General features: G+C 50.7%; 1 protein-coding gene across 1 annotated transcript; it reads left to right on the forward strand.

Annotated features, from left to right (window-relative positions):
• Positions 1–8,925: 8,925 nt before the first annotated feature.
• ASB13 (ankyrin repeat and SOCS box containing 13) lies at positions 8,926–19,457 on the forward strand. Its single transcript, XM_030479795.1, has 6 exons — positions 8,926–9,038; positions 10,464–10,651; positions 11,721–11,871; positions 13,558–13,692; positions 15,012–15,203; positions 17,238–19,457. The coding sequence occupies exons 1-6, from the start codon at positions 8,996–8,998 to the stop codon at positions 17,363–17,365; spliced, it is 837 nt and encodes a 278-aa protein (XP_030335655.1). The 5' UTR covers positions 8,926–8,995; the 3' UTR covers positions 17,366–19,457.
• The last annotated feature ends 4,903 nt before the right edge of the window (positions 19,458–24,360 follow it).

Genomic DNA, 24,360 nt, shown 5'->3' on the forward strand with positions numbered 1-24,360 from the left:
ATGGATGATAATTTTTAGGGTTCACCAGGCTCAGCAGCCTCTCAGGGGTGTCCTGAATGCAGCAAACAGCCAATGTTGCAATAGATGTTGGAGCAGGGAACAGGGTGATCTGGGCTTGCCCAACGTCTTACGCAAGGGGTTGTATGAACACAGTGTGCTGAATGATGGGTCAACAGTTGTGCTGCACGACTGCACGAGTGTCTGTGCCAGGCAATGAGTCCGGTGGGTGCTTGGAGTGGGATCTCAGGTACTTTTGGCAATAAGATCCATGGTGCTGTGTCCGCATATGGACACGCTACCTGGTCACCCAGCTGAGCGAATAAATTCATGGAGAGGCCGATTCCCAATCCTTACTGGTGTTGCACAGCCCATTTTGGTGTCTCTGTATTCATCTCCACACTGCACCGGCTCTGGTTTAGCACTGCTGACCTTGTTGGGTGTATTTTCACATGCTGGATAGCCATAGCCTTAGCAAGAAAGACTAAAGAGACAAAGGAAAAAAGGAGAAAGACCAACAAGACAACAATGTGACAGCTCACTTATAAGTCACTTATTACCCAAAGCAACGCTGCAGGTCAGTAACATGCTGTTACAGGAATTTCACCCATGCTAAGCAGAGAGTGCAAAGTGCTACTATCTAGTGAAAAAGTTACTTTTTTGATGTCCTGCAGTCAGCAAGGGCGGTGTTGATAGTCCCATGCTCTGACCACATAGCAATGTATCTCCAATTTGCCAGATCCACTGTTTTTTGTAGCCCCTGCTGAGACATCAAAGATTGGAATTCTTGCTGGTGTTGCTGGTCCTAAACACAGTGAGTCTAGGAGTAAAGAAAAAGGTTTTCTGTGTCCCCATGACATAGTACTCATGTGAGGTGAGACAGAAATACCTTTGCAGGGTCAATGTCCCCGGTTGCCCTGTGAGAGGGTGTAAGGTGAACGGCCGCGTGTAACCATGTGCCTCAACCTAAGAGATACGAGAAAGGGCTTTGAGCTTCTGCAGTGTCCATAGGGAAGAGCAGATCTGCAGTCGGAACACCCAGATTTCCCCCTCCAGAGTGACCATTCAGCCACCACCACAATGAAACATGAGTATTTTAGTATCAGGAACTACTTCTGATGAGAAAACAAAGGATATCTGGTGAGAGCTCCCTCTCAATGAGCTATTCCCATTTCATCTGTTAGAAAAACAAGGAATTTGAGGGAGTGTTGCTATTGTTTTGCTGGAGAGAGTAACTGAAGCCTCTGGAGGTTGGACCATTTCTAACTGGAGTTTCTGGGTCAGGGCAATCCCAGGCACAACTACCAAGAATGGGTTAAGAGCAGGCCTGAGAAGAAAGACTTGGGGGTGTTGGGTAAGGAGAAGCTCCCGACGGCCTTTTTTACAAGGGCCTGTAGGGACAGGCCAAGGGGAATGGCTTTAACCTGCCAGAGGGGAGATTGAGATGAGCTCTGAGGCAGAAGCTCTTCCCTGTGAGGGTGCTGAGGCGCTGGCACAGACTTTTCCCAGAGAAGCTGTGGCTGCCCCATCCCTGGCAATGTTCAAGGCCAGGTTGGACACAGGGGCTTGGAGCAACCTGCTCTAGTGGAAGGTGTCCCTGCCCGTGGCAGGGGGTTGGAGCTGGAGGAGCTTTAAGGTCCCTTCAACCCAAACCAGTCTGGGATTCTATGATGATTCTATGATTCTTTGTCACTGTCTGGTGGCTCATGCCTTTCTGGACAGTGGCACATGCACTCTGTGCAAGAGGAGAGCCCATGATCTAACTGTGGTGGGGAATCAGTTCCTGGCAATACTCTATTCTGGCTTCTTTGAAAGAATGACTCATAAAGTTCTGGCGTACTCACAAGTCTAAAATAAAGAAGTAGTCATTTGAAGATCTGTTTCCTCTTTTATTCACCAAAAAAACGAATGGTGCAGATGCTGTCAGTCACTCTGGGAAAGAAAATAGTTGCAATGAAATGAGTCAACTGAGAGGTGGAAGCAGCAGTTCCTGATAAGGACAGTGTCCTCCTGCTGAAAGGCAATACACAACATAAAGCAAATAATTACGTTTGAGACCATTATTGGCTCTGTGAGGCAGCACCAGGAGTCCCAGCTGCTGTGTGAAGTGTACAAACAGCCTGCAGATGTGGGGTGGCTTTGGACCTACAGGTTCTCTCTGCTTCTCCTGCCATGTGTGAATCATGGGACAGCAGATGACATTGAGATATGTGGAAACATTGAGTTTCTCTTTGGTTTTGTCCTATTTCCTTATAATATGTGGCATGAGAGATGGCTTTGGTTTTTGCTTGGTGTCACAGAATCATAGAATGGTTTGGTTGGGAAATGACCTTGAGATCATCCAGTTCCAACCCCCTGCCATGGGCAGGGACACCTTCCACTAGAGCAGGTTGCTCCAAGCCCTCTCCAACCTAGCCTTGGAAGGAAAAGAGTGTCCTAAGGAAACGAGGCTTGAGGTTGTGCTATTTCTGTCTGTCTCTTCCATTAACTTTTGGAGCCATTAGCCAGTTTCAGCCCAATTTGACAGCAAGGTGGTGGTTTCACATACTGGTTTCTTCCATTTTCTAGGAAATCAGACTCTGGTGTTCCTCTGCTGCAGAGACTTTGGATAGCCATGTCCAGAGGAGAGAGGGGCAACTGCAGAAACTGAGAGGAACCACAGGCAAGTGACTACACCAGCGAGAAGAGGTGAGATGGGCTTCTGTCGCAATGGTTCTATTTCAAGATGAAATTTCCCTTCCCAGGCAGTGCTTTCAGGAATGAAGCAGAGCAAGACCAGAAGTTTCCTGGTTTTGAACAGAAATGAGCTTGAACCAGAAGCCTCCCTAGACGCAGCATCACCAGGGCAAGCTGGAGGAGGTAAGCCCCAGCATGTGTTGTTTGAGGAACTTCTGATGTGCTGTGGTAGAATACCAAGTTCAGAGCCATGTGGCTTAGGAAGTGCTGCTTCAGGACCTTAACTGAAAGAGAAAGTGGAGAAGGAGAATTTGTGGGCTTGTTTGACCTCCTTAGTAGCCCGTTATGTTTGCTCTTTCCTGCTGGTGTGCCCAATAAAACTGCAAAGCTCATTTTAAAGCTGTCATGTTCAGGCTATGAGAGGTTTATGGAAAGACTTCTAGGCACCTGAGGAGGGGTGGGAGCAGGCAGCTAGCTCAGAAATGGATGCTCCACACCACCACAAAGTCTGAGCCCTTCTGGTGTAATCCAGGTAGATGGAAAGATGTTTGCTCTACTCTATTTTCTGTAAAGGAGTGTCAAACCAAACTGCAAGGAGAAGCATGAACTGCAAAGTCAGGAACTTCTTGACCCAAAGGTCTACTTCATTCCACAATAATGTCAAGATATACGTCAACCCCCTTAAAGCTGACTTGCTCCATCCTTTACTTAAGCAAAACTCCTGTAATCACTTTGGGATCTTGCAGCAAGACAACCACATTTTGCCCAAAGACCTTTAATTTTGTCATATCTTTTAATAACAAGGGAAAGTCTTCAGAAAGACCACAGCAATGCCATCTCTAGCTCTACACAGATACAGGAACCTCCAGCATGATGGAATGTGTATGTGGTTTCTCTGAGAATGAGTGTAACATTTACCACGTGCCTTCCACATCTGAAGGTGACAGACGAGTTGAGATTAAATGCAAAGGATTGTTCCTCCCGGAGAAATGGCTGATTGAGTCTTCTCCCTCAAAATCTTCCTTCTTATCTTGCCAGCACATTTTCAAAGCCTACTGATCTGTCAAGAGTCTTTTGTCTCCTCAAGGAAATCCCAAGTAACTGTTCACAACCTGCCCATCAGTGACACGCTTCTTCCTGCGTTTGTTGGAAAATGTGTTGTATTTTCATTTCCATTGAACTTCAGTACTTGCTCACAGTGTATTCATGCAATCAAGCGGGTTGGAAAAGACTTTAAGCTCATCCAGTCCAACCATTCCCAGCACTGCCAAGGCCACCACTAACCCATGGCACTGAGGCCTCGGCTACACGGGGTGTGAACACTTGCAGGGACGGTGACTCCAGCACTGCCCTGGGCAGCCTGTTCCAATGCCTGAGCACCCTCTGGGGAAGGAATTGTTCCTCAGCTCCATCTAAACCTGCCCTGGTGCAGCTTGAGGCCGTTTCCTCTTGTCCCATCCCTTGTTCCTTGGGAGCAGAGACCAGCCCCCTCCTGGCTCCATCCTCCTGTCAGGCAGTTGCAGAGAGCGAGAAGGTCCCCCCTGAGCCTTCTCTTCTCCAGACTAAACCCCCCAGGTCCCTCAGCCGGTCCTCATGCAGTGTACACCTCCCACTGTAAAGCACAGTTGAGATCTTCAGTTTCTACTTTGATTTATTCTCGTGTTTGTTTTTTGGGGGCTATTTTGGCATCTTGCAACTTCCTAAGAAACCAACTTATTGTTGCAGTTGTGATGACAAATACTCACATAGCTCCAGCCACATTGTGGAATCAAAACCAAAGCTGTTAAACCAACCAACCAACCCCTCCAAAAGCCTCTGACAAACCCCAGCTTGTCTTATGGTGGTATCACAAGGGTGTAAAACCACACACTCTGCACAGGCAGCTGCAGGGTCCACTCAGGAAATGAGTCAAAGATGACTAGAAAGTGACAAAGTGCAGATGAACATTTCCGGTGGTGAGCAAGTGATTTTGTTTTTCCAAGTTAATTTCCCCCCATTTTTAAAAAATCTTTATTGAGGTGTTTATTAAAACCTAATAATTCTGTTGCTTACCCTGTAATTTTGCAATGTCAACTTGTCAATCTCTGAAGATAGAGTCTAAACATTACTTATTACTCCTTACCAGGCGCAGGACTGGAGCCAGGACATCCAAGCTCTTTCTATAACCAACTGTTACTGCTTGATTATGGCAAAACGAGGCTGTGTTCGAGACTGTGCAGATCTCCTAAACAGAGTATCTTATTCTCTTGCAGTAATCAGTCCTGCAGTAATTAAGCAGAGGGAGCATTTGGAATCATTATCTTTGGAGCTGGTATTGGTTTGTGTGAGGCTGGAGTTGGTCCTGCCACTCTTATTTCAGCCTATCTGCGGATGCAGGCAAGTGACCCTGTTCAGCTAAGTGATATTTACGGTGGAGTATTTTCTCCTAGGTGATAATTTAGTACCCATGATCCTCCTCCACAACCACTTCTTTCCCACTTTATGCTATTTCCAACCTCTGACTCTATCTGCTTCCATGTAATCCTGCATTCTCCCTGCACAAGAGCCATGTGGAGCTGAAGAGATGCTGGCTGGTCTCAGAGAATAAAGTTTCTCCTGCTATGAGCTACATCAGCCCATTCAGTGATGCTGAAAACTCCTCCATCAGGTGGAGTTTAATGGATATTAAATCATTAATATCCCATAATTTTTCAGAGGAGAAAGCTGAGGCCAGTGAGTGCTTTGCTGGAGGCTGGATAAGGAATTTGGGAAGGTTCAAATTGTTCTTACCCTTTTGCTTTGAGGTGTTGTATATGTAGGGATATGCTTTGAAATAGGAACCACTTCCTCCTGATCTTATCAAATTTGAAGCAGATGCTGCATTTATCTCTTTTATTATGGCCTGTATCCTAATTTCATTATCTACAGCTGATTAACCCCAGCACAGTCTGAACTGCAGCTGGACATATGCATGTCCACAGAGTATTTCCATCTCTACCTGGCACTACCAGCTTATTCTGCACTAAGCAGATGAATTATCCAGTTTTAAATCCATCCGTGGACCCACCTTGGAGCAAGAGGTGAGGGAATTCATGGTTTTCCAGGATCACTTCCAGCCCTGTGTCTGTATTTCTTATTAACAGTGATGGCACACAGCTCTTTGCATCCTTAAACTGGGAATGGAAACCCTGAAAAACGTGAAACTGATTACACATCTATTTCATCCAGCCTTTGAGGCTGCCATGAATGGCTGCAACATATGGACATAAAAATACCAATCATAGAATGGTTTGGGTTGGAAAGGGCCTTTAAAGCTCATCCAGTTCCAACTCCCTGCACACTAGACCATGTCACCTAAGGCTATGTCCAACCTGGCCTTGAACACTGCCAGGGATGGGGCAGCCACAGCTTCTCTGGGCACCCTGTGCCAGCGCCTCAGCACCCTCACAGGGAACAACTTCTGCCTTATCTCCAACCTGAACTTCCCCTGTTTCAGTTTGAACCCATCGCCCCTTGTCCCATCACTCCAGTCCCTGATGAAGAGCCCCTCTCCAGCATCCTTGTAGCCCCCTTCAGACACTGGAAGCTGCTCTGAGGTCTCCACGCAGCTTCTCTTCTCCAGGCTCAACAGCCCCAATGTTCTCAGCCTGTCTCCACACGGGAGCTGCTCCAGCCCCTGATCATCCTCGTGGCCTCCTCTGGACTTGCTCCAACAGCTCCATGTCCTTCTGATGTTGAGGACACCAGAACTGCACACAGTGCTGCAAGCGGGGTCTCACAAAGAATAATATCTCATGTTATAATAATATCTTATATTTTGAGAGGTCCCATCCTGGGCTAATCCTCCTCCTGTTCCAGTTGACAGCGTGCAGCAATTTTAGATCTTACCAAGTCAGTGCAAGACACTTGATTTTCTTACTGCCTGGAAGTGGCAGCAGGTCTGTGCTGACCAGAGGTTTCCCACTGGAGTAATTTAATCTCATCCTCCTGCCATGGAAAATTGGTTTTCTTCAAACTTACCATTTTCAGGAGAAAAATGTCCACTGCTGGAAAACATTGATCTTCCCCTCAAAGCAGGGAAAAAGCATGGTGGATTCCTATGAGAAGTGTAACCACTGCAGAATAGCAAGAAGCAATAGAATTTAACTTCATTTTTTCCTAAATAATGTAATTTTATCGGGGTTTTTAACATGTTTTCAGCCTGTTTCGTGCTGTGGATAGAAAGGGAAGCCGATGTTCTTCTGCTGGCCATGTACCCTAAAAGCATTGCTCCCAACCACCTGAGAAGTGCATGAACAAATGCAAAGCAGGAGGGCAAAATGAAAACCATGAATTGCACATGTGTGGCAGGACCATGAAGGGAATGAATCCTGCAGGATCTCTCCGTGGAGAGGAACATCCCTCCTTGCAGAGATTGGGGTGAAGGGGATTGTTTTGATCTCTTTAATCCATTTCTTATGTCTCTGTGCTCTTTGAGAGCTCAGGAAGAGCAGAGTCAAGTTGTGTTTCTCAAACCAGCACCCAAATTTAACTCCTTGCCCACACAGACACCAACCCACAGGTCTGGTTTTGCTTTGGGTAAATAGCTTTGCTTTGCTAAGGCAAAACAAACATGCAGGCACCAAGGCCCCTTAGAAATGCTCATAAATAACAGCTTCCTAAATAATCCGTTGGGAATTAGGGTAGTAAATGCTTTGTATTCCTGGATGTGATGGGTTCCTTCTACATCTCTGATGCAAAGATCAGTAATGCAGAGATGGAGGAGGAGGGGAAGGTGGAAGATGATGTCTGTGTTTTACTTGGTTCTTCCCATTCCCCACACACACCAGTGCCCCTGCACCAGTGCCCGGAGTACCTCCTCCCCACATACACCAGTACCCCCAGTGCCCCCCCAGTGCTCCCAGTAACCCCTGCCCACATACACCAGTACCCCCAATACCCTCTCCCCACATAAACCAGTACACCCAGCACCACCAGTACCTTGCACCAGTGCCCCCACTACCCCCTCCCCACATGCACCAGTACCCCCAGTACTCCAGTACCACCAGTGCCCCCCCAACAGTGCTCCCAATACCCCCTCCCCACATAAACCAGTATCCCCAGCACCATCAGCCCCCCTCACTGTGTCCCCGGTACCCCCTCCTCACTAACACCAATACCCCCAGTGCCCCCAGTACTCCAGTACCACTGCTCCAGCACGCCCTCCCCACATACACCAGTACCCCAGTACTCCAGCACCACCAGTATGCCCAGTACTCCCAGTGCTCTTGCACCAGTGCTCCCAGAACCCTCTTCCCACATATACCAGTACCCCCAGTACCTCATCCCCACATGCACCAGCACCCCCAGTGCCCCCGTACCAGTGCCCCCAGTACCCATTCCTCACACACACCAGTACCCACAGTGCCCTCAGTGCCCCTGCACCAGTGTCCCCAGTATTCCTTCCCCACTAACTCCAGTACCCCCAGTATCCTCGGTACCCCCAGTGCCCCTGCACCAGTGCTCCCAGTACCCCCTGCCCACACACACCAGCACCCCCAGTACCCCTGCACCAGTGCCCCCAGTATCCATTCCCCACATCCGCCAGTACCCCCAGTGCCTCCATACCAGTGCCCCCAGTACCCATTCCCCCCCCCACACCAGTTCCTCCAGTGCCCTCAGTGCCCCTGCACCAGTGCCCACAGTACCCCCTGCCCACATACACCAGTGCCCCCAGTACCCCCTGCCCACACACACCAGTACCCCCAGTGCCCCTGCGCCAGTGCCCCCAGTATCCCTTCTGCACGCACACCAGTACCCCCAGTGCCCCTGCACCAGTGCCCCCAGTATCCCTTCTGCACGCACACCAGTACCCCCAGTACCCCTGCACCAGTGCCCCCAGTACCCCCTGCCCACATACACCAGTACTCCCAGTGCCCCTGCACTAGTGCCCCCAGTATCCCCTCCCCACATACACCAGTGCCCCCAGTACCCCTGCACCAGTGCCCCCAGTATCCATTCCTCACACACACCAGTACCCCCACTGCCCCTGCACCAGTGCTCCCAGTATCCATTCCCCACATCCACCAGTACCCCCAGTGCCTCCATACCAGTGCCCCCAGTACCCATTCCCCCCCACACCAGTTCCCCCAGTACCCCCAGTGCCCCTGCACCAGTGCCCGCAGTACCCCTCTCCACACACACCGGTACCCCCAACGGCCGGCTCACCCGCACCTCCCGGGACTACAACTCCCAGCGGCCACCGCGGCCGGGGCCGGGCCCGGGGCCGGGAGCCCGGCGGCCGGAGGCGGAGCGGGGCGGAGCGGAGGAGGCCGGAGCCGGCGGCCCGCGGCGGGCCCGGGCCATGGAGAGCCCCGAGAGCGGCGAGTCCCTGCGGGGCGAGATCAGTGAGTGCGGGGCCGGGTCTGTGTGCGGAGAGACCGGGATGGGGTCAGCGTCGGGGGCTGGCGCGGGCAGGATGGGTTTGGGATGGGCAGGATTGTCCTGGGGTGCACAGCGTGGTTTTATGATGGTCAGGATGGTTTTGGGCTGGGCAGGATGGTTCTGGGCTGTACAGGGTGGTTCTGGGGCAGGCAGGATGGTTTTGGGTCTGGCAGGACTGTCTTGGGTACCAGAGTGGTTTAATGATGGTCAGGGTGGTTTTGGGGTGGTCAGGGTGGTTTTGGGTAGGCAGAATGTTTTCGGGGTGGGCAGGATGATATTGGGCTGGGCAGGATGCTTCTGGGGAGGACAGGGTGTTTCTGGGGTGTGGAGGGTGATTCTGGGGTACGCAGGCTGGTTTTATGATGGTCAGGGTGGTTTTGGGGTGGTCAGAGCAGTTCTGGGGTGGGCAGGATGATACTGGGGCTGAGCAGGGTGGTTTTGGGGTGGTCAGGGTGGTTTTGGGGTAGTCAGGGTGGTTTTGGAGAGCGAGTGTCCTCTCCCAAGGAAAGGGATGAGAGGCAGGTGAGGATGCTCGTGGGAGAGCTCCTGCTTCTGGCCATGGGGATTACCATTGTTCCTTTTGAAGCATGTGTTCCTTATGTGTCTGTGTTCCTAAGAGGAGGTGCTGGGGAGCTGGAGGGGAGCGTATGGATGCTCCATAACCCCAGGTGCAGCTGGAGGGATGTGGATGTGGGAGTCCCATCCGTGGGGACTGATCGTAGAGTCACGGAATGGTTTGTGTTGGAAGAAACCTTAAAGCTCATCCAGCTCCAACCCCTGCCACGGGCAGGGACACCTTCCACTAGAGCAGGTTGCTCCAAGCCCCTGTGTCCAGCCTGGCCTTGAACACTGCCAGGGATGGGGCAGCCACAGCTTCTCTGGGCGCCCTGTGCCAGCGCCTCAGCACCCTCACGGTGATGATGATGTCTCTCATGTGAGCCTGCCATGTAAGGAATTGTGCAGGAGGAGAGAAGAAATCTGTGGAGCCTGCAGTTTGCAGGTTGGGTTTTTTTGGGGGTTATATAATAAGCCTTTAATGAAATGCTGCTGGAGCTTGTTCTTCTTCTCAGTCCTGTTGGTGACAAAGTGATGCTGATCCGTGGCTGGCAATCTAAGAGCTCCATCCTCATTTGGACTTCTTGCTTCTCCTGATATAAACCATGAGAAGCTCCAGGGAAGGAAAACTGTCCTGGTAAGGGATGTTAGCAAAGGGAATGAGGATCTAACAAGCAAATTGGATTGGACATGGGGGGAAGTTCTTCCTGTGAGAGTGCTGAGGCGCTGGCACAGGGTGCCCAGAGAAGCTGTGGCTGAGCCCATTGCTCCATGTGTATTGTTTTATTTACTTACTTATTTATTTACTTACTTATTTCTTCTCTCCTCTGCAGGCTTCTGGGCTGACCGAACCCCAGTTCATGAAGCAGCCAGGAGGGGAGAGATCCTGCAGCTGCAGCAGCTGATAGAGAGCGGAGCCTGTGTCAATGCTGTCACCTACGACTCTATCACTCCGCTGCACGAGGCGAGCCTGCGGGGGCAAACACAGTGTGTCAAGCTCCTGCTGGCTGCAGGGGCCCAGGTGTGTGTTTGGTGATACAGTTGGAGCTTCATCTGGAGTTATTTCATAGAATCAGACTGGTTTGGGTTAAAGGGACCTTAAAGCTCCTCCAGTTCCAGCCCCTGCCACGGGCAGGGACACCTTCCACTAGAGCAGGTTGCTCCAAGCCCCTGTGTCCAACCTGGCCTTGAACACTGCCAGGGATGGGGCAGCCACAGCTTCTCTGGGCACCCTGTGCCAGCGCCTCAGCACCCTCACAGGGAAGAGCTTCTGCCTCAGAGCTCATCTCAATCTCCCCTCTGGCAGGTTAAAGCCATTCCCCTTGGCCTGTCCCTACAGGCCCTTGTCCAAAGCCCCTCTCCAGGTTTCCTGGAGCCCCTTTAGGCACTGGAGCTGCTCTAAGGTCTCCCCTTCAGGAGCCTTCTCTTCTCCAGGCTGCCCCAGCCCAGCTCTCTCAGCCTGGCTCCAGAGCAGAGCTGCTCCAGCCCTCGCAGCAGCTCCGGGGCCTCCTCTGGCCTCGCTCCAGCAGCTCCACGTCCCTCTTGTGCTGTTGCCCCAGAGATGGATCAGGACTGCAGGGGGGGTCTCCCCAGAGCGCAGCAGAGGGGCAGGATCCCCTCCCTGACCTGCTGCTCACGCTCTGGGGGTGCAGCCCAGCACACGGGGGGGTTCTGGGCTCAAGCACACACTGAAGCCGGGTCATGGGAAGCTTCTCCACACCCAACACCCCAAATCCATTTCCTCAGGGCTGCTGTCAGTCATCTCTATGGATACTGGGGATTGGCCCAGGGGCAGGACCTTGCACTTGCCCTTGTTGAACTCCATGAGGTTCACAAGGTCCCACCTCTCCAGCCTGTCCAGCTCCCTCTGGATCCCATCCCTTCCCTCCAGCATTTCAACTGCACCACACAGCTTGGTGCTGTCGCCAAACTCGCTGCGGGTGCCCTTCCTGAGAGTGATGGGAGCAGTTAGAGCAGGTTGCTGGTAGTAACATCCAACTCCTTCCCTAGCCCAGAGTATTTCCAGGTTTAAAAGAAGTGATACCACAGAGCAGCCTGCAGGTTCCTAACATCTTTTGTCTGCCTCGAAGGTGGATGCCAGGAACATCGATGGCAGCACTCCGCTCTGCGACGCCTGTGCCTCGGGTAGCATAGAGTGTGTCAAAGTGCTGCTGTCCCATGGTGCCAAGGTGAACCCTCCCCTGTACACAGCCTCTCCTCTCCACGAAGCCTGCATGAATGGTAAGCCCTCATGGTCTTATCTTCGCATGGTTATTTGCAGCTTGGGGTGGGGAAATAAGCAAGCTGCCAAGTGTCTTAAGTGGACCTTAAGCTGTTGTTGCTCATCAGGCCATTACAGCTTGCAAATGCATCAGCCTTGTGTGGGCACTTCTCCCACATCTCCCGTTGAATTCCCAATGCAAAGCGCTGTGGTGTTGGGTGAATAAAGTCATCCCTTGTGTTGGGTGCTTTTATCCCACATGACAGACACAGGGTAAGATCTTGGGCTGATAAACACCAGCTTCTTGGTGCTCAGTTAGAAAAGCATCAGCAAACAAGTAGCTTTGCTCTTGTGAGCAGAGGGGATTTTGCGTCCTTCTGCTCTGATCCAAGCAGAGACGGAATAAATTGCTCTGATTAAGACACGAGACCATGTTAATCAGGTAGTTCTGTTCTAGATCCCTCCTGGTGGTTCAGAGCTGCTGGAGGAGGCTCTCGGGTGGGAAGAAGGTGCTGGGGACTGTTGAACATCTCTGCTGCCTTTGCTGTTCCTTGTCCCTCTCACAGCCTTTTGCGGCTGGAGGGTCTGCCCAGGGGACAAGAGAAACCTGCAGAGGCCAAAATGATGTGCCATCTGGTGTGTGCAGACATTCTCTGCTTCCCCATCCTCTACTTAAGCTTCTGGATGTTTGGATCTGGGTTACGGAGCAGGAGGAAGCATTAGGGGTGGCTGTGACAGCAGCAGAGGCAGGAGGAGCAGCAGAGGGGTATTTAAGTGTAATTCCTCCCCAGAACTTCCACTTGCACACATGCAACAGCAGAAAAGCCTGAATGTGAGAGCAGCAACATCCCCATGAGATGATTGTGACCAAATCACTTCATCATTTTGTGCCTCAGTTTCCTCTTTGTAAGATGTAATACCTCCTCTCTCCTCCTCTTCACTGCTTTTGTTGTATGCTGTCCTGGACAGTGTTTCCCTTTGACTATGAAGGCTGAGACAGCATTTTGGCCAACAGGTAGTTACTTAAATAAGTAGCTGTGAGCTCTTGCTTAGGTTTTCCTTGTTAATCCGTTTTCCTAAGGCTTGATGATGATAACTGCCTGCTTTTTGTTGAGATGTATCATTATCATCAGAGAAGTCAAGCTGGAGTGGTCTTGAAAGGGATCTGATCCACCCAGGACAGGATCAATACAACCACCTCCATGAACAACAGGGGATTCAGTGCAAACCCTTGAATTCAGGTTTGTTTGACCTCACTATTAGGAAGCTCTTCCCTGTGAGGGTGCTGAGGCGCTGGCACAGGGTGCCCAGAGAAGCTGTGGCTGCCCCATCCCTGGCAGTGTTCAAGGCCAGGTTGGACACAGGGGCTTGGAGCAACCTGCTCTAGTGGGAGGTGTCCCTGCCCGTGGCAGGGGGTTGGAACTGGATGAGCTTTAAGGTCCCTTCCAACCCAAACCATTCTATGATTCCATGACTCCTGCAAGACCTGTTAGCTCTAGCTCAGTGCCATGCAGATGTGACTCTATTTCTCATGTCCTGATCTCAGTCTTGGTCCTACAGTGTATTGTACTGGCTCACAAGCATTTCTATTTTGCAGATGTCACCCCAAAAGTTAAATGGGCTGTTTGTGGGTCAGGCAGATCTCGTCTCGCCATATGCTTCCATTTGAGCTGGATTCTTCTCACCTGGATTTCCCCTTTCTAAAGGTAGCTCCGAGTGTGTGCAGCTCCTCATTGATGTCGGTGCCAACTTGGAGGCTCACGACTGCCATTTTGGGACTCCCCTACATGTGGCTTGTGCCAGAGAGCATCTGGACTGTGCCAAGTTGCTGCTCAAGGCAGGTATGATAGCCACAGGGTTTGCTTCTGGGTGGGCAGGAGGTGGTGGTGATGGTGTGAGCAGCATCTTCTTCAGTGCTTCTCAGCATGTTGAAGAGCTTATTCATTCACAGCATGATATAGATGAGAAAGGTGAAAGGTTTTGCCTTTACCTGAGCAAAACTTAATGCTTAAGCATTTATTTTCAGTGTATGCCTGTCAATATCCAGTTTGTGGTGTTCCCAGGGACATTCCCATTCTCTTAACTTTATTAAAACTCAGAACTCTTCAGCAAAGATTCAACTTCTTCCTGAAAGTGATATCAACTTGTGGGCACGTGTTCATCTTTGGTAGCACAGTCATGTAGCTCTGACCAGGTGTTTGGGAGAGATGTTAGGGTTTGATGTTGCACAGAAAACCAGAGATGAAGTCACTTCATACCTCGGGGAGATCTGGTTCGTGTAATGCCCACATGAGTCTGCTGGATGTTCAAGTTCTGGGCTCCAGGTTTCACATCCCAGCTTTCTTGCTGCTTTCTTGGGGGCGGATTTGGAGTTGGACTTCTTGTCTTTGTGCTTACCACGAGGAGATTTGGCTCAGGGGTGGGATTTGGTTCATTGAACACTGTTGTCTAAAATCACACGTCTAAGCTAGTTTGTTTCCAGCTGCTCCAGTTCCTGTCTTGGGCACCCGTAGTTGATTCCCCAGAAATACCTGTTTCTCCTTGTTGATTGTAATGGGAATTCAGCGTGGCCACATGTGTCTAAAAGGCAGTTGTTTGGATTCATTGAGGTTCATCTCACCTCTGCTGACCAAGTCAGTTGATACAATACAAGCAGTTGTGGGGGAATGAGAAGGACATTTTGCTGTAAGCTTATAAAAGCCAAACTTCCTTAGCAAATATGTGTAACTAAAACTTGTTCCTGCAGCAGTGTCTGATGGTGAGCTGCAGCATCCTGTGGGGCTGGGGTGTTTCTGTTAAAATACTTGAAAAGGGTGTTTGTCTGAGTGGGAATACTCCACTGAGATGACTGGGAATGGCTTTGAACAGCACAGATTCAGGAAGCAATTCTGAACTTCACACTCAGCAGCTTATTTACCCGGTAATATGGACTCAAACCCTTCCTCTGCAAGGAAAACACAAAGCCAGAGAGGAAAACTCATGCGTTGCCAGCACTGAGAACGTGTTCAGTGGTTGGTTTCCTGTTTGCTGTTATGTTTGGATCTTGTTCTAGCTGCTTGTGTGTGTTTTAACAGCATTTCTTTCCTCCAGTCAAACCACTCCTTAAGTTTGGGTCAAGTGAGGCTTTCATGAGCAGATGTGTTTTCCTTTCTGTCCTCAGGGGCTAATGTGAATGCTGCTAAACTTCACGAGACAGCCCTGCACCACGCAGCAAAGGTGAAGAACGTAGATCTGGTGGAGATGCTGATTGAGTTTGGAGGAAACATCTATGCAAGGGATAACCGAGGAAAGAAGCCGTCAGATTACACTTGGAGCAGCAGTCCCACAGCAAAATGCTTTGAGTACTATGAAAGTAAGTGAGAGATGCTCCCCTGCCCCTGGAATTCAGTGACTGTCGGCTCCTTTACATGATTCTCAGTCCACTTTGAGATGTAGATCCCTGATCATCTTCCTGTAAAGGTATAGAGTTCTTGGTGGCAAATGTACAGCAGTTGGTCTTGACTAGCTCTGCCTAGTTGTGGTTGAATGACAGGGTAATATGGTCCAAATCATGCCCTCACTGAATTGAGGTCCCTCTCATGTGTCAGCATGGATGTTTATGCTTTGATGTGTAAGCCAGGTCAAGGAAATGGCCCAGTTGAAAACTCATTTTATTTGGGGTGGGGAACACGTTAAGCTTTAGCTGCACTGACTGTAGTTTGGAGGAGATGTTTGAGGATGGCTTTAAATCCATCTTTGTCTTGGTTACCCTTAGTGGACCTCAGAGGAGTAATTCATAGATCATTCTAAGCGTTTGCAGACCACTACACAACACACTACTGCATTAGATGATTCAAGAAGTCATAGAATCATAGAATGGTTTGGGTTGGAAGGGACCTTCTAGTTCCAACCCCCTGCCCTGGGCAGGGACACCTTCCACTAGAGCAGGTTGCTCCAAGCCCCTGTGTCCAACCTGGCCTTGAACACTGCCAGGGATGGGGCAGCCACAGCTTCTCTGGGCACCCTGTGCCAGCGCCTCAGCACCCTCACAGGGAAGAGCTTCTGCCTCAGAGCTCATCTCAATCTCCCCTCTGGCAGGTTAAAGCCATTCCCCTTGGCCTGTCCCTCCAGGCCCTTGTCCAAAGCCCCTCTCCAGGTTTCTTATAGTCCCTTCAGTCCTAAGAGGCTGCCATCCCTGCCTCCGCAGTCACCAGCCTCCAGGATCTGCATCTGTCCTGGATCTAGTCCCACATTTAATGATACAAGTAAAGACAAAAAAAACCCAAAACCTGTTAAAGCTAGAACAGCACTTTTACAAGAGTCTGTGCTGCAAAGAACTGCATGTGTAATTCCTCCAACTGGGTTGAGAGGGGGCAGCAAACTCTGGCAAGATACAAGGAGTATTTGCAGGCACGTAGGATTCAATCTCCTGAGCCTCAGCTGCAGGCAGAGCAGCCCACTTCACTGCAACGAGGGCAATGAGTAACTCAGGGGAGAGGCTGCTACAGGGAATGAAGTCAGAGGGAGAAGGGGCTATAAGGTGCTCACCACACAAAGGTTTGCAGAGCCGGAAAATACTTTATTCATCTATAAGGAATAAAGTTTCATTTCTATAAGGAAGAATGGGGGTTATTTACAGTGAGGGTGCTGAGGCGCTGGCACAGGGTGCCCAGAGAAGCTGTGGCTGCCCCATCCCTGGCAGTGTTCAAGGCCAGGTTGGACACAGGGGCTTGGAGCAACCTGCTCTAGTGGAAGGTGTCCCTGCCCGTGGCAGGGGGTTGGAGCTGGAGGAGCTTTAAGGTCCCTTTCAACCCAAATCATTTTGTGATTCTATACCTGACAACTAGACCAGACTAATGTGCCTGATTGTAACTGCATCCATGCATGAGCTTCAACTCCTGGATGCAGTTTGGGGGCTGTCTGGAAGGGGCTTGGGGAGTTTCATTTGAGCTGTCAGGAGAGTGCTGAGCAAAAAGGGTTAATGTGATCCTTAGATGGAGAAACAGAGTGGCAGAGAAGTGTTGGAAGTAGGTTTTGTTCCTATATACAGTGTTGCTGAGGCTTAGTACAGCATCACTAAAGGAAATATGAAAGTCTTGGATCCCAGTGGATCAGAGCAGGTGATCCAGCGGGCACTGTTGGCCTTTGGTGGATGCAGGTGAGGGAGGGAGCTGGGAGAAGCGCAGTGCATCTATACTCACTATTCCTAGTGGGATTTGCACTGGGATGAGCCTGGAGAGAGCACACCCATGACAATGCAGAACCTTCCTTTAGCGCTCCCAAGCAGAGCCAGGCTTGTGATCCCAGCGGGATCAATTCCAGGCATCACCCCCCTGGGAGCTCTGTGGGAAGATCAGCCGCTTGCTGAGCTGCAGCTCTAACTTTGGATCCTCTTTTCTCCTTTCAGAAACACCTCTGAGCCTGTCCCAGCTCTGCAGGGTTACAGTGAGGAAAGCAGCGGGGCAGCGGGCGCTGGGCAAGATCGCCAAGCTCAATATTCCTCCACGGTTAATCCAGTACCTGTCCTACAACTGACAGGCATGAAGATGCCCAGGAAGGACAATACCTTTAGCTCCCACAGGATGAAGTATCTGTCTCTTTCTCTTCTACCTCCCCCCCCGAGAAACTCATTGTAATTTAGCAAACTGGTGTAAATAGTATTTATGAGGCAGCACTTCCTCTTCTCCGTGGGTAAAGACAGGCTCAGGCAACGTGTAGCACTGTAGAAGTTGTAATGTCTCCTGGGGTGATCTGTTAGGCTGTCACTATCTTTGAGGCTGTAGCACACACTCTTGGAGCAGGATTAATCTTGCCTAATTTTACCTGTCTTTAGCCTAAAGGCATCTGTGTATGATCTCACCAGGCTCCCTTTGCAGTCAGTGAGGAGAAACAGATCCTTCTGGAGCATGATTCATCTGTCCTGTTTTAGATGCCCGTGCTGGGATGATACAATATGCCTCTGGAATGCCTGTCTCTGCTGACTGCAAAGGGATTTGAAGGTGATACCCTCAGATATGGACATCTGTGTTTCTGCAGTGGATCCCACTGTGTGAATAACTCAAATGACAACTACCTAATGCCAAGGGACAAGGCTTGAGAGACCTGCAGCTCTAGCTGGAGGCAAATGAAGTCCCCAGCAAGCTCAGGACTAATTAGAGGCGCTGCAGCTGGTTACTGACTTCCCATGAGCATAAGGAAGGCTTTGGCTCCACACCAACAGGGTTGACTGTGCCCTCTGAAGGTGAGCCAGCTCTTCCTGCAGTGCTCCTCTAGGGTATCACCGTGGCTCCTTTTCAAGCCCAAGCAGGAAGCAGGTCTCTCTGCACGTCCAAACATGCTTCCCTCCAGATGGCTGGTCCCAAACTATATTTCTCCACTCGCTCTGAGCCACTGTGGCCACTCTGTTGGATTTATGCAATAAAGGGGCAGGGATGTTGCCACTAATAAGTGGCAGAGCTGCTGTGCATGAAGCACAGTGAGGGCAATGTCCCTTGTAGCAGTGCAGCAGATCCCACATGTGAAAGGCAATAGGAGGGCTCTGCCTTTTGGGTTTTGAGATTCTTACTTGTATTTCCCCTCCTCTTGAGTTTCTCTCTCAGTGTTGGAGCCTCTCCAGAGGTTGGCAGCAGGAGCCAGCCCTGAGCCATGTGCTTGCTGCGTGTTGTGCTTGAATCCTTTGGCTTCAGCAGGCACAGCAGCAGCTTTGTCCTTTGGTGATTTAAACCTTCAGGGTGACATTTGTATGAGCAGAGCCCAAATTGTCACCTACCTTCCAGACGAGACGTTTACATGTTGTCTGAAGGCAGGAACCCACAGGATACATGGTACTAAGGGGATGCTGCTCCCTGATGCCCTGTAACAAGTCTTCACACCGTGATGGAGAACAAATTCCTCCTCTGAATGACAGCAAATGTTATGAAATCCACTGTGTAACGTGGCATGGAGCTAACTCAGGGCTCCAACATCCTTCATGCTGTGAACTAATGAGAGCAGTTTGCCTCCTGCCTGCAAGATCTCGTGCTCCCCCAGCCACCACGATGGGGCTCAGCCTTGGGATGGGGGGAAACAGCCTAAAGCACAGGGTTGAAGAGCTGAGGTGGAGCTGAATGCACTTTAATGGTGACCAGCAAATCACTGTGTGTGTTTGTTTTTTGGTTAGGGTCATTCCCCACACACCCCCCGTGGTGTTGTTTTGTGTTCTGCTGTGCTGTGTCATAGAGAATAAAGTTCAAGATCCTGCTCTTTAGGGAATTGTCTGTTGATAATTGTGATTATTGTGTTTAAAGTATCAGAAATGTGGAATTGCCAAGAAGCTCAGGGAAGCCCAAGAGATGTTGGTTGTGGGATTCATCCCTGTGATCGATGGGATAAAGGTTTTGTGTTGTAGCTTCCAAGGAAAGCTTCCCCTGCCCAACACGCATGTCCTTTTGGATAAATATGTATTAGGAAAGTGCATCTTGTGGTAATCTGGGGTGAAAACCTTCCCTCTTGGTTCAAATCCAAATTCCTGTTAGGTTGCTTTTTAACACTAAGCCTGTGAGATGATGAAATGATCGAGTCCAAGTTTCCAGTGTAAAAACAAAAGACTCCTTGGACAACCGAGAATAAAATGTCAAGTTCCTGTTTATGTCATCTTTTCTTTTTTCTTCTCTTTTAAGTCTCCTGATAGGTCCTAAAGTTTGGTTCTTTTTACTTAAATCTCTTTTAAGAGGTCTGCTCAGCAGTACATGCAGCCAGGAGGGACTAATGCAGAGAGCTGAGCACCTCTTGGTGGCAATAGCCAGGCTCATCCAGGAGCTGTTCTCTTAAGACATCCACTTGTTCCCCTGGAGGGAAGAGGGGGCCCCCAAAAGCTGGATAATATCCCAGGATCGCCTCTTCCAAGCTCAGGAGCATCCTGACAAAGGGGAAGTGAGGCAGAAGCACCAGGAGGCCTGCAGGGATGAACAAGGAGCTCTGAGGCAGAAGCTCTTCCCTGTGAGGGTGCTGAGGCGCTGGCACAGGGTGCCCAGAGAAGCTGTGGCTGCCCCATCCCTGGCAGTGTTCAAGGCCAGGTTGGACACAGGGGCTTGGAGCAACCTGCTCTAGTGGAAGGTGTCCCTGCCCGCGGCAGGGGTTGGAGCTGGAGGAGCTTTAAGGTCCCTTTGACCCAAACCAGTCTGGGATTCTGTGATTCCATAACAACTTTGGCCTTAAAAAGCCTGATTTCAACACAGGGAACAGGATGTTCACCAGCCTCCGAGCTGACCAAGACTGGACTCAAGCCAGCAGGGACTCCCCAACTTGGTTTACACAGGCTCCTATGTGGGACAGGCACAATCCTCTGGCAAGTGCCTGCATAGAATCACAGAATCAACCAGATTGGAAAAGACTTTTAAGCTCATCCAGTCCAACCATTCCCCAGCACTGCCAAGGCCACCACTAACCCATGGCACTGAAGATTTACCTGCAAGATTGGTTGTTCCCCTGAAGAAAGGAGGGAAGTGATGAAGAGGGAGTATGAAAACTCATGTAGATACCCAATGTCCTCAGCATTTGTTTCTTGTGCTTCAAATCAAGAGGTAGAACACATATTTCATGCTCACGCTTGCTCTAAACATGATGCAACCACCGCGTTACTCACCCTCCAGAGGACACTGAGGTCTTTGTCTGCTGCTTGCCAAGGTTAGGGCAGCCCTTGGGCTTTGCCCTCTTGTACGAAGCCTCCTGAAGATGCTAAAATAAAACCACACTGACCCCTTCATCTTTACACTGAGCTGCAACCAAGGGCACAAACCTTTCCTTCATGCATGGAGGGGAAGGGTGGCTCCTCTCCACCTCATCCAGCAACGGCTGCTGGCATCACAAGGAGTTAATCCTCCAGCACCACGAGGCTTCCTCCCAAGGCATCAGCTTCAGTCACACCTTGTTTTTGCTGGCCCAATTTCACATAGCTGGAGCAGAGCTGCTGCACTCAAGCTCCTCACTCATAACCGACCTTAAGAAGCCCGGCCAGGAGCAACCAGCAGCGCCCAAGAGCAAAGCTGAGTGTCCCAAAGGTGATGTTCATGGGTGAAAGCAAAGCCCTGTCCTCACATGGGCTTCCCGAAGCAATGGGATTGTTTTAGAGCACTCCTTGTGCTACTGGACTTGCAGTGAAGTAACCCACAGGAGAAGTGGCCTGAAATGCTCAGCTGGGTGGGCAGTTTGGGGAGCATGGGAAGGGGATGGGTGGAAGCAGAACTGGCTTGGTGGGTTTGGGTTTCTTTGGGTCGGATTCATGCCCTGATTTGACTTTCAGGAAGTCAAATAATAGCCAGAACCTGACATAAAACTAAAGCAGAGGGTGTAACCCAAGCAGAGTCAGTTGAGTTTCACTTTATGCCTGTGGCTTAGAGAGACTCTTTCATTCCCAACCATCCCTCAGCTCTTTACAGACTCACGGGTCCTTCAGCTGCCACCGAAGCAGCAAAGGCACCCTATAATCCAAGCGTGAATTGGGTGCTTGGGATCTTCAAGTTTTCTAACACATAACAGAGAATTCAACCCTACGTGGCCAAGTCATCACCCAGATGTGTGAGACTTCCAGAAGGTAAGTAAGTTCCTCTTGAGATCTTTTGTATTATACATGTAAGAAGCAAAACACACTCAGTGCAAACATAACCTGAGGAGGAATCTCTCAGGGCAGCCACAACTGCCTTTCCCAACCCATACCTGTGATGTGATGGTGCAAGGAGAATCACAGAGTGGTTTGTGTTGGAAGGGACCTTAAAGCTCATCCAGTTCCAACCCCCTGCCATGGGCAGGGACACCTTCCACTAGACCTGAACTTCCCCTGTTTCAGTTTGAACCCGAACTTAAAGCCAGCACCTGAATCCGTAGCAAGGTAGTGAAACACAAAGGAGGAAAAAATCCCTATTGATTTCTTAGGATCTCTGGCAACCTTGGCTACTTCTACATAGCATCTTTAGGTCTGCCTGTGCTGTTAGCTAACCCCAGGCTCTCCTCCCTGCATGCCACAGGGGACAAAACCTCATGTGTCCTGCAAAAACAACTCCAAACTAACTCACTTTTCCACCCAAAACCATAGATGCAGCTTGTTGGTGCCCTATAACTGATGCCTGATGCTTCTCTGGGTTTGGGTGCTGAGACACTGGGCTCAGGAGGTGTCAAACTCTGTCCTTGTTCAGCCTGGAGAAGGCTTCTGAAGGGGAGACCTTAGAGCAGCTCCAGTGCCTAAAGGGGCTCCAGGAAACCTGGAGAGGGGCTTTGGACAAGGGATGGAGGGACAGGCCAAGGGGAATGGCTTTAACCTGCCAGAGGGGAGATTGAGATGAGCTCTGAGGCAGAAGCTCTTCCCTGTGAGGGTGCTGAGGCGCTGGCACAGGGTGCCCAGAGAAGCTGTGGCTGCCCCATCCCTGGCAGTGTTCAAGGCCAGGTTGGACACAGGGGCTTGGAGCAACCTGCTCTAGTGGAAGGTGTCCCTGCCCGTGGCAGAGGGTTGGAACTGGAGGAGCTTTAAGGTCCCTCCCAACACAAACCAGGCTGGGGTTCTACAATCTTGCTGAAACCTGGGGAAAAGAGCTGGGATTGGGAAAACTCTTCCCCCTGCAGAGATTGCGAAGGGATTGGGGGAAATCCTGAGTCCTGCAAGAAAACAGAGGCTGAAAACATCATCCCAAAACAACTGGGATGAAGATGATGCTCTATGGGGACAAAGAGACAGCCAATCTCTTCCCTAAGAGATGCTCTCCACCGACCTGCTCACCGCGTTCTCATGGACCAGAGGAGCCGGTTGGGGTGGAAAAGAGGTTCCTGTGGAGTTTTGGGAGGTGTTTTGGGGGGGATTTGGCTCCGATTTGTGATGTGAGAGTGAAACGAGCTGTAAATGCGGAGGTTTTGGTGCTGTTGGGGTTGTGGGAGCCTCTTCCTGCCACGGCACCACTTGGCGGTGCTGCTCCCCCCGGTAAGAGCAGCACATCCTCCCTGGGGCCTGGGAGATGTGGAACCAGCTGGGGCTGCACCAGCCCCGTTTGTACAGAGAGAGACAAACCCTGGAAAACCTTTGGAATTCTGCTCCCAAAACAAGCCTGGGAAGGGTTTTGTGGGTTGGAAGCAAAGGCAACGCAGATCCCCCCCAGCCACAATGCTCCTTTATTCCAGCAAAGCTCTTATGGGCCCCATTTCACCTGTATTGAGGGGTTTTTCCCACTTTATCCTAACTAAAAGAGAATAGAAGCAACAAATTGCCTCCAGACGGCTCAATTCCCACCTCCAGGCTTCAGTTTTCCCCTTCCCAAAAAGCTTTTTCCCAGTCCTTAGATCTGTCAGTAAGAAAATTCCCTCTGATCTCAGCTCGGCGTGAGATTTAAGGAGAAAACCAGGAGTTTAGGGAAAGGCTGCAAACCCAGCTTGGGGGAGAGGAGCATGGAGCGGGTTGTGCCTCCATGGATGGGATGGAAATAGGGCAAAAAATAGGGATGAAGGGGCTGCAGAGCAGTTATTCCTTCGTGTGGGCTCAGTTTTGGGGGCATCTCTTCTTGCAAGGGTTGATTTGGGGCTAATAGGGACCAACGTGGGACATTAAGGGGGTTTTATTAAGCTATAAAGAGGGGAAGGTGCTGGGCTCTAACACTGTAGAGATGGGGATGGCGGGGTTTAATAGTCTCTTTTCCATTACTAGCAGTGATTTATAGCAGTATGGCACCATCCTCCTGCCTATCCTGGGGGAGAAGAGAGGGGTAAGACCCCAAAACCTCCTCTGGAAGGGATACAGTGGTTCTATGGGGCTCTGTGGGGCTGCGTGCGTGCTGGCTGAGGTCATGGAGCTATTAAATTCCCAACGGCTCCAGCGCTGCAGGGATGGAAAATGAAGCGGCTCCAGTTGCAGTTAACCCCTGCGAGGGGGCTGAGACAAACACATCCCGTGGTGCTGGTGGCAGAGTACAGGGGTGCTGGAAAGGGACCTTCGTCAGGGACTGGAGTGATAGGACAAGGGGTGATGGGTTCAAACTGAAACAGGGGAAGTTCAGGTTGGATACAAGGCAGAAGCTCTTCCCTGTGAGGGTGCTGAGGCGCTGGCACAGGGTGCCCAGAGAAGCTGTGGCTGCCCCATCCCTGGCAGTGTTCAAGGCCAGGTTGGACACAGGGGCTTGGAGCAACCTGCTCTAGTGGAAGGTGTCCCTGCCCGTGGCAGGGGGTTGGAACTGGATGAGCTTTAAGGTCCTTTCCAACCCAAACCAGTCTGGGATCTATGACAGTCATGTTATGGCCATGCCATGGGTCTTCGTCTGGCTCCTGGGGGACTCAGGGTCCCTTCAGACATCCAGGAAACCCTCCTGGTGCCTGCACAGAGCTCATCTGATTTAATCCCCCCCCAGCCAGCCGGGCTGGAGCCACATCTGCCCACCCCTCGGTGCAAGAAACCTGGTGACCGGTTGCATTTCACCCTCAGAATCCTCTGGGGTGAGACCCAGGGGCTTATTCTGGTAACTTGAACTTGGGAAAGCCCTCGGGAGAGGAGCCCTGTGACATGTGGTGGCAGCTGGAGG

This window comes from Strigops habroptila, chromosome 3 (genome assembly GCF_004027225.2).
Source record: "Strigops habroptila isolate Jane chromosome 3, bStrHab1.2.pri, whole genome shotgun sequence".
In the NCBI taxonomy this organism is placed as follows: domain Eukaryota; kingdom Metazoa; phylum Chordata; class Aves; order Psittaciformes; family Psittacidae; genus Strigops; species Strigops habroptila.

Coding starts and splice junctions, on each gene's coding strand:
- ASB13 (XM_030479795.1), top strand. CDS start 8,996: ATGGAGAGCCCCGAGAGCGGCGAGTCCCTGCGGGGCGAGATCA. Junction 10,652..11,720: donor TGCTGGCTGCAGGGGCCCAG/GTGTGTGTTTGG, acceptor TCTGCCTCGAAG/GTGGATGCCAGGAACATCGA. Junction 15,204..17,237: donor ATGCTTTGAGTACTATGAAA/GTAAGTGAGAGA, acceptor TTCTCCTTTCAG/AAACACCTCTGAGCCTGTCC.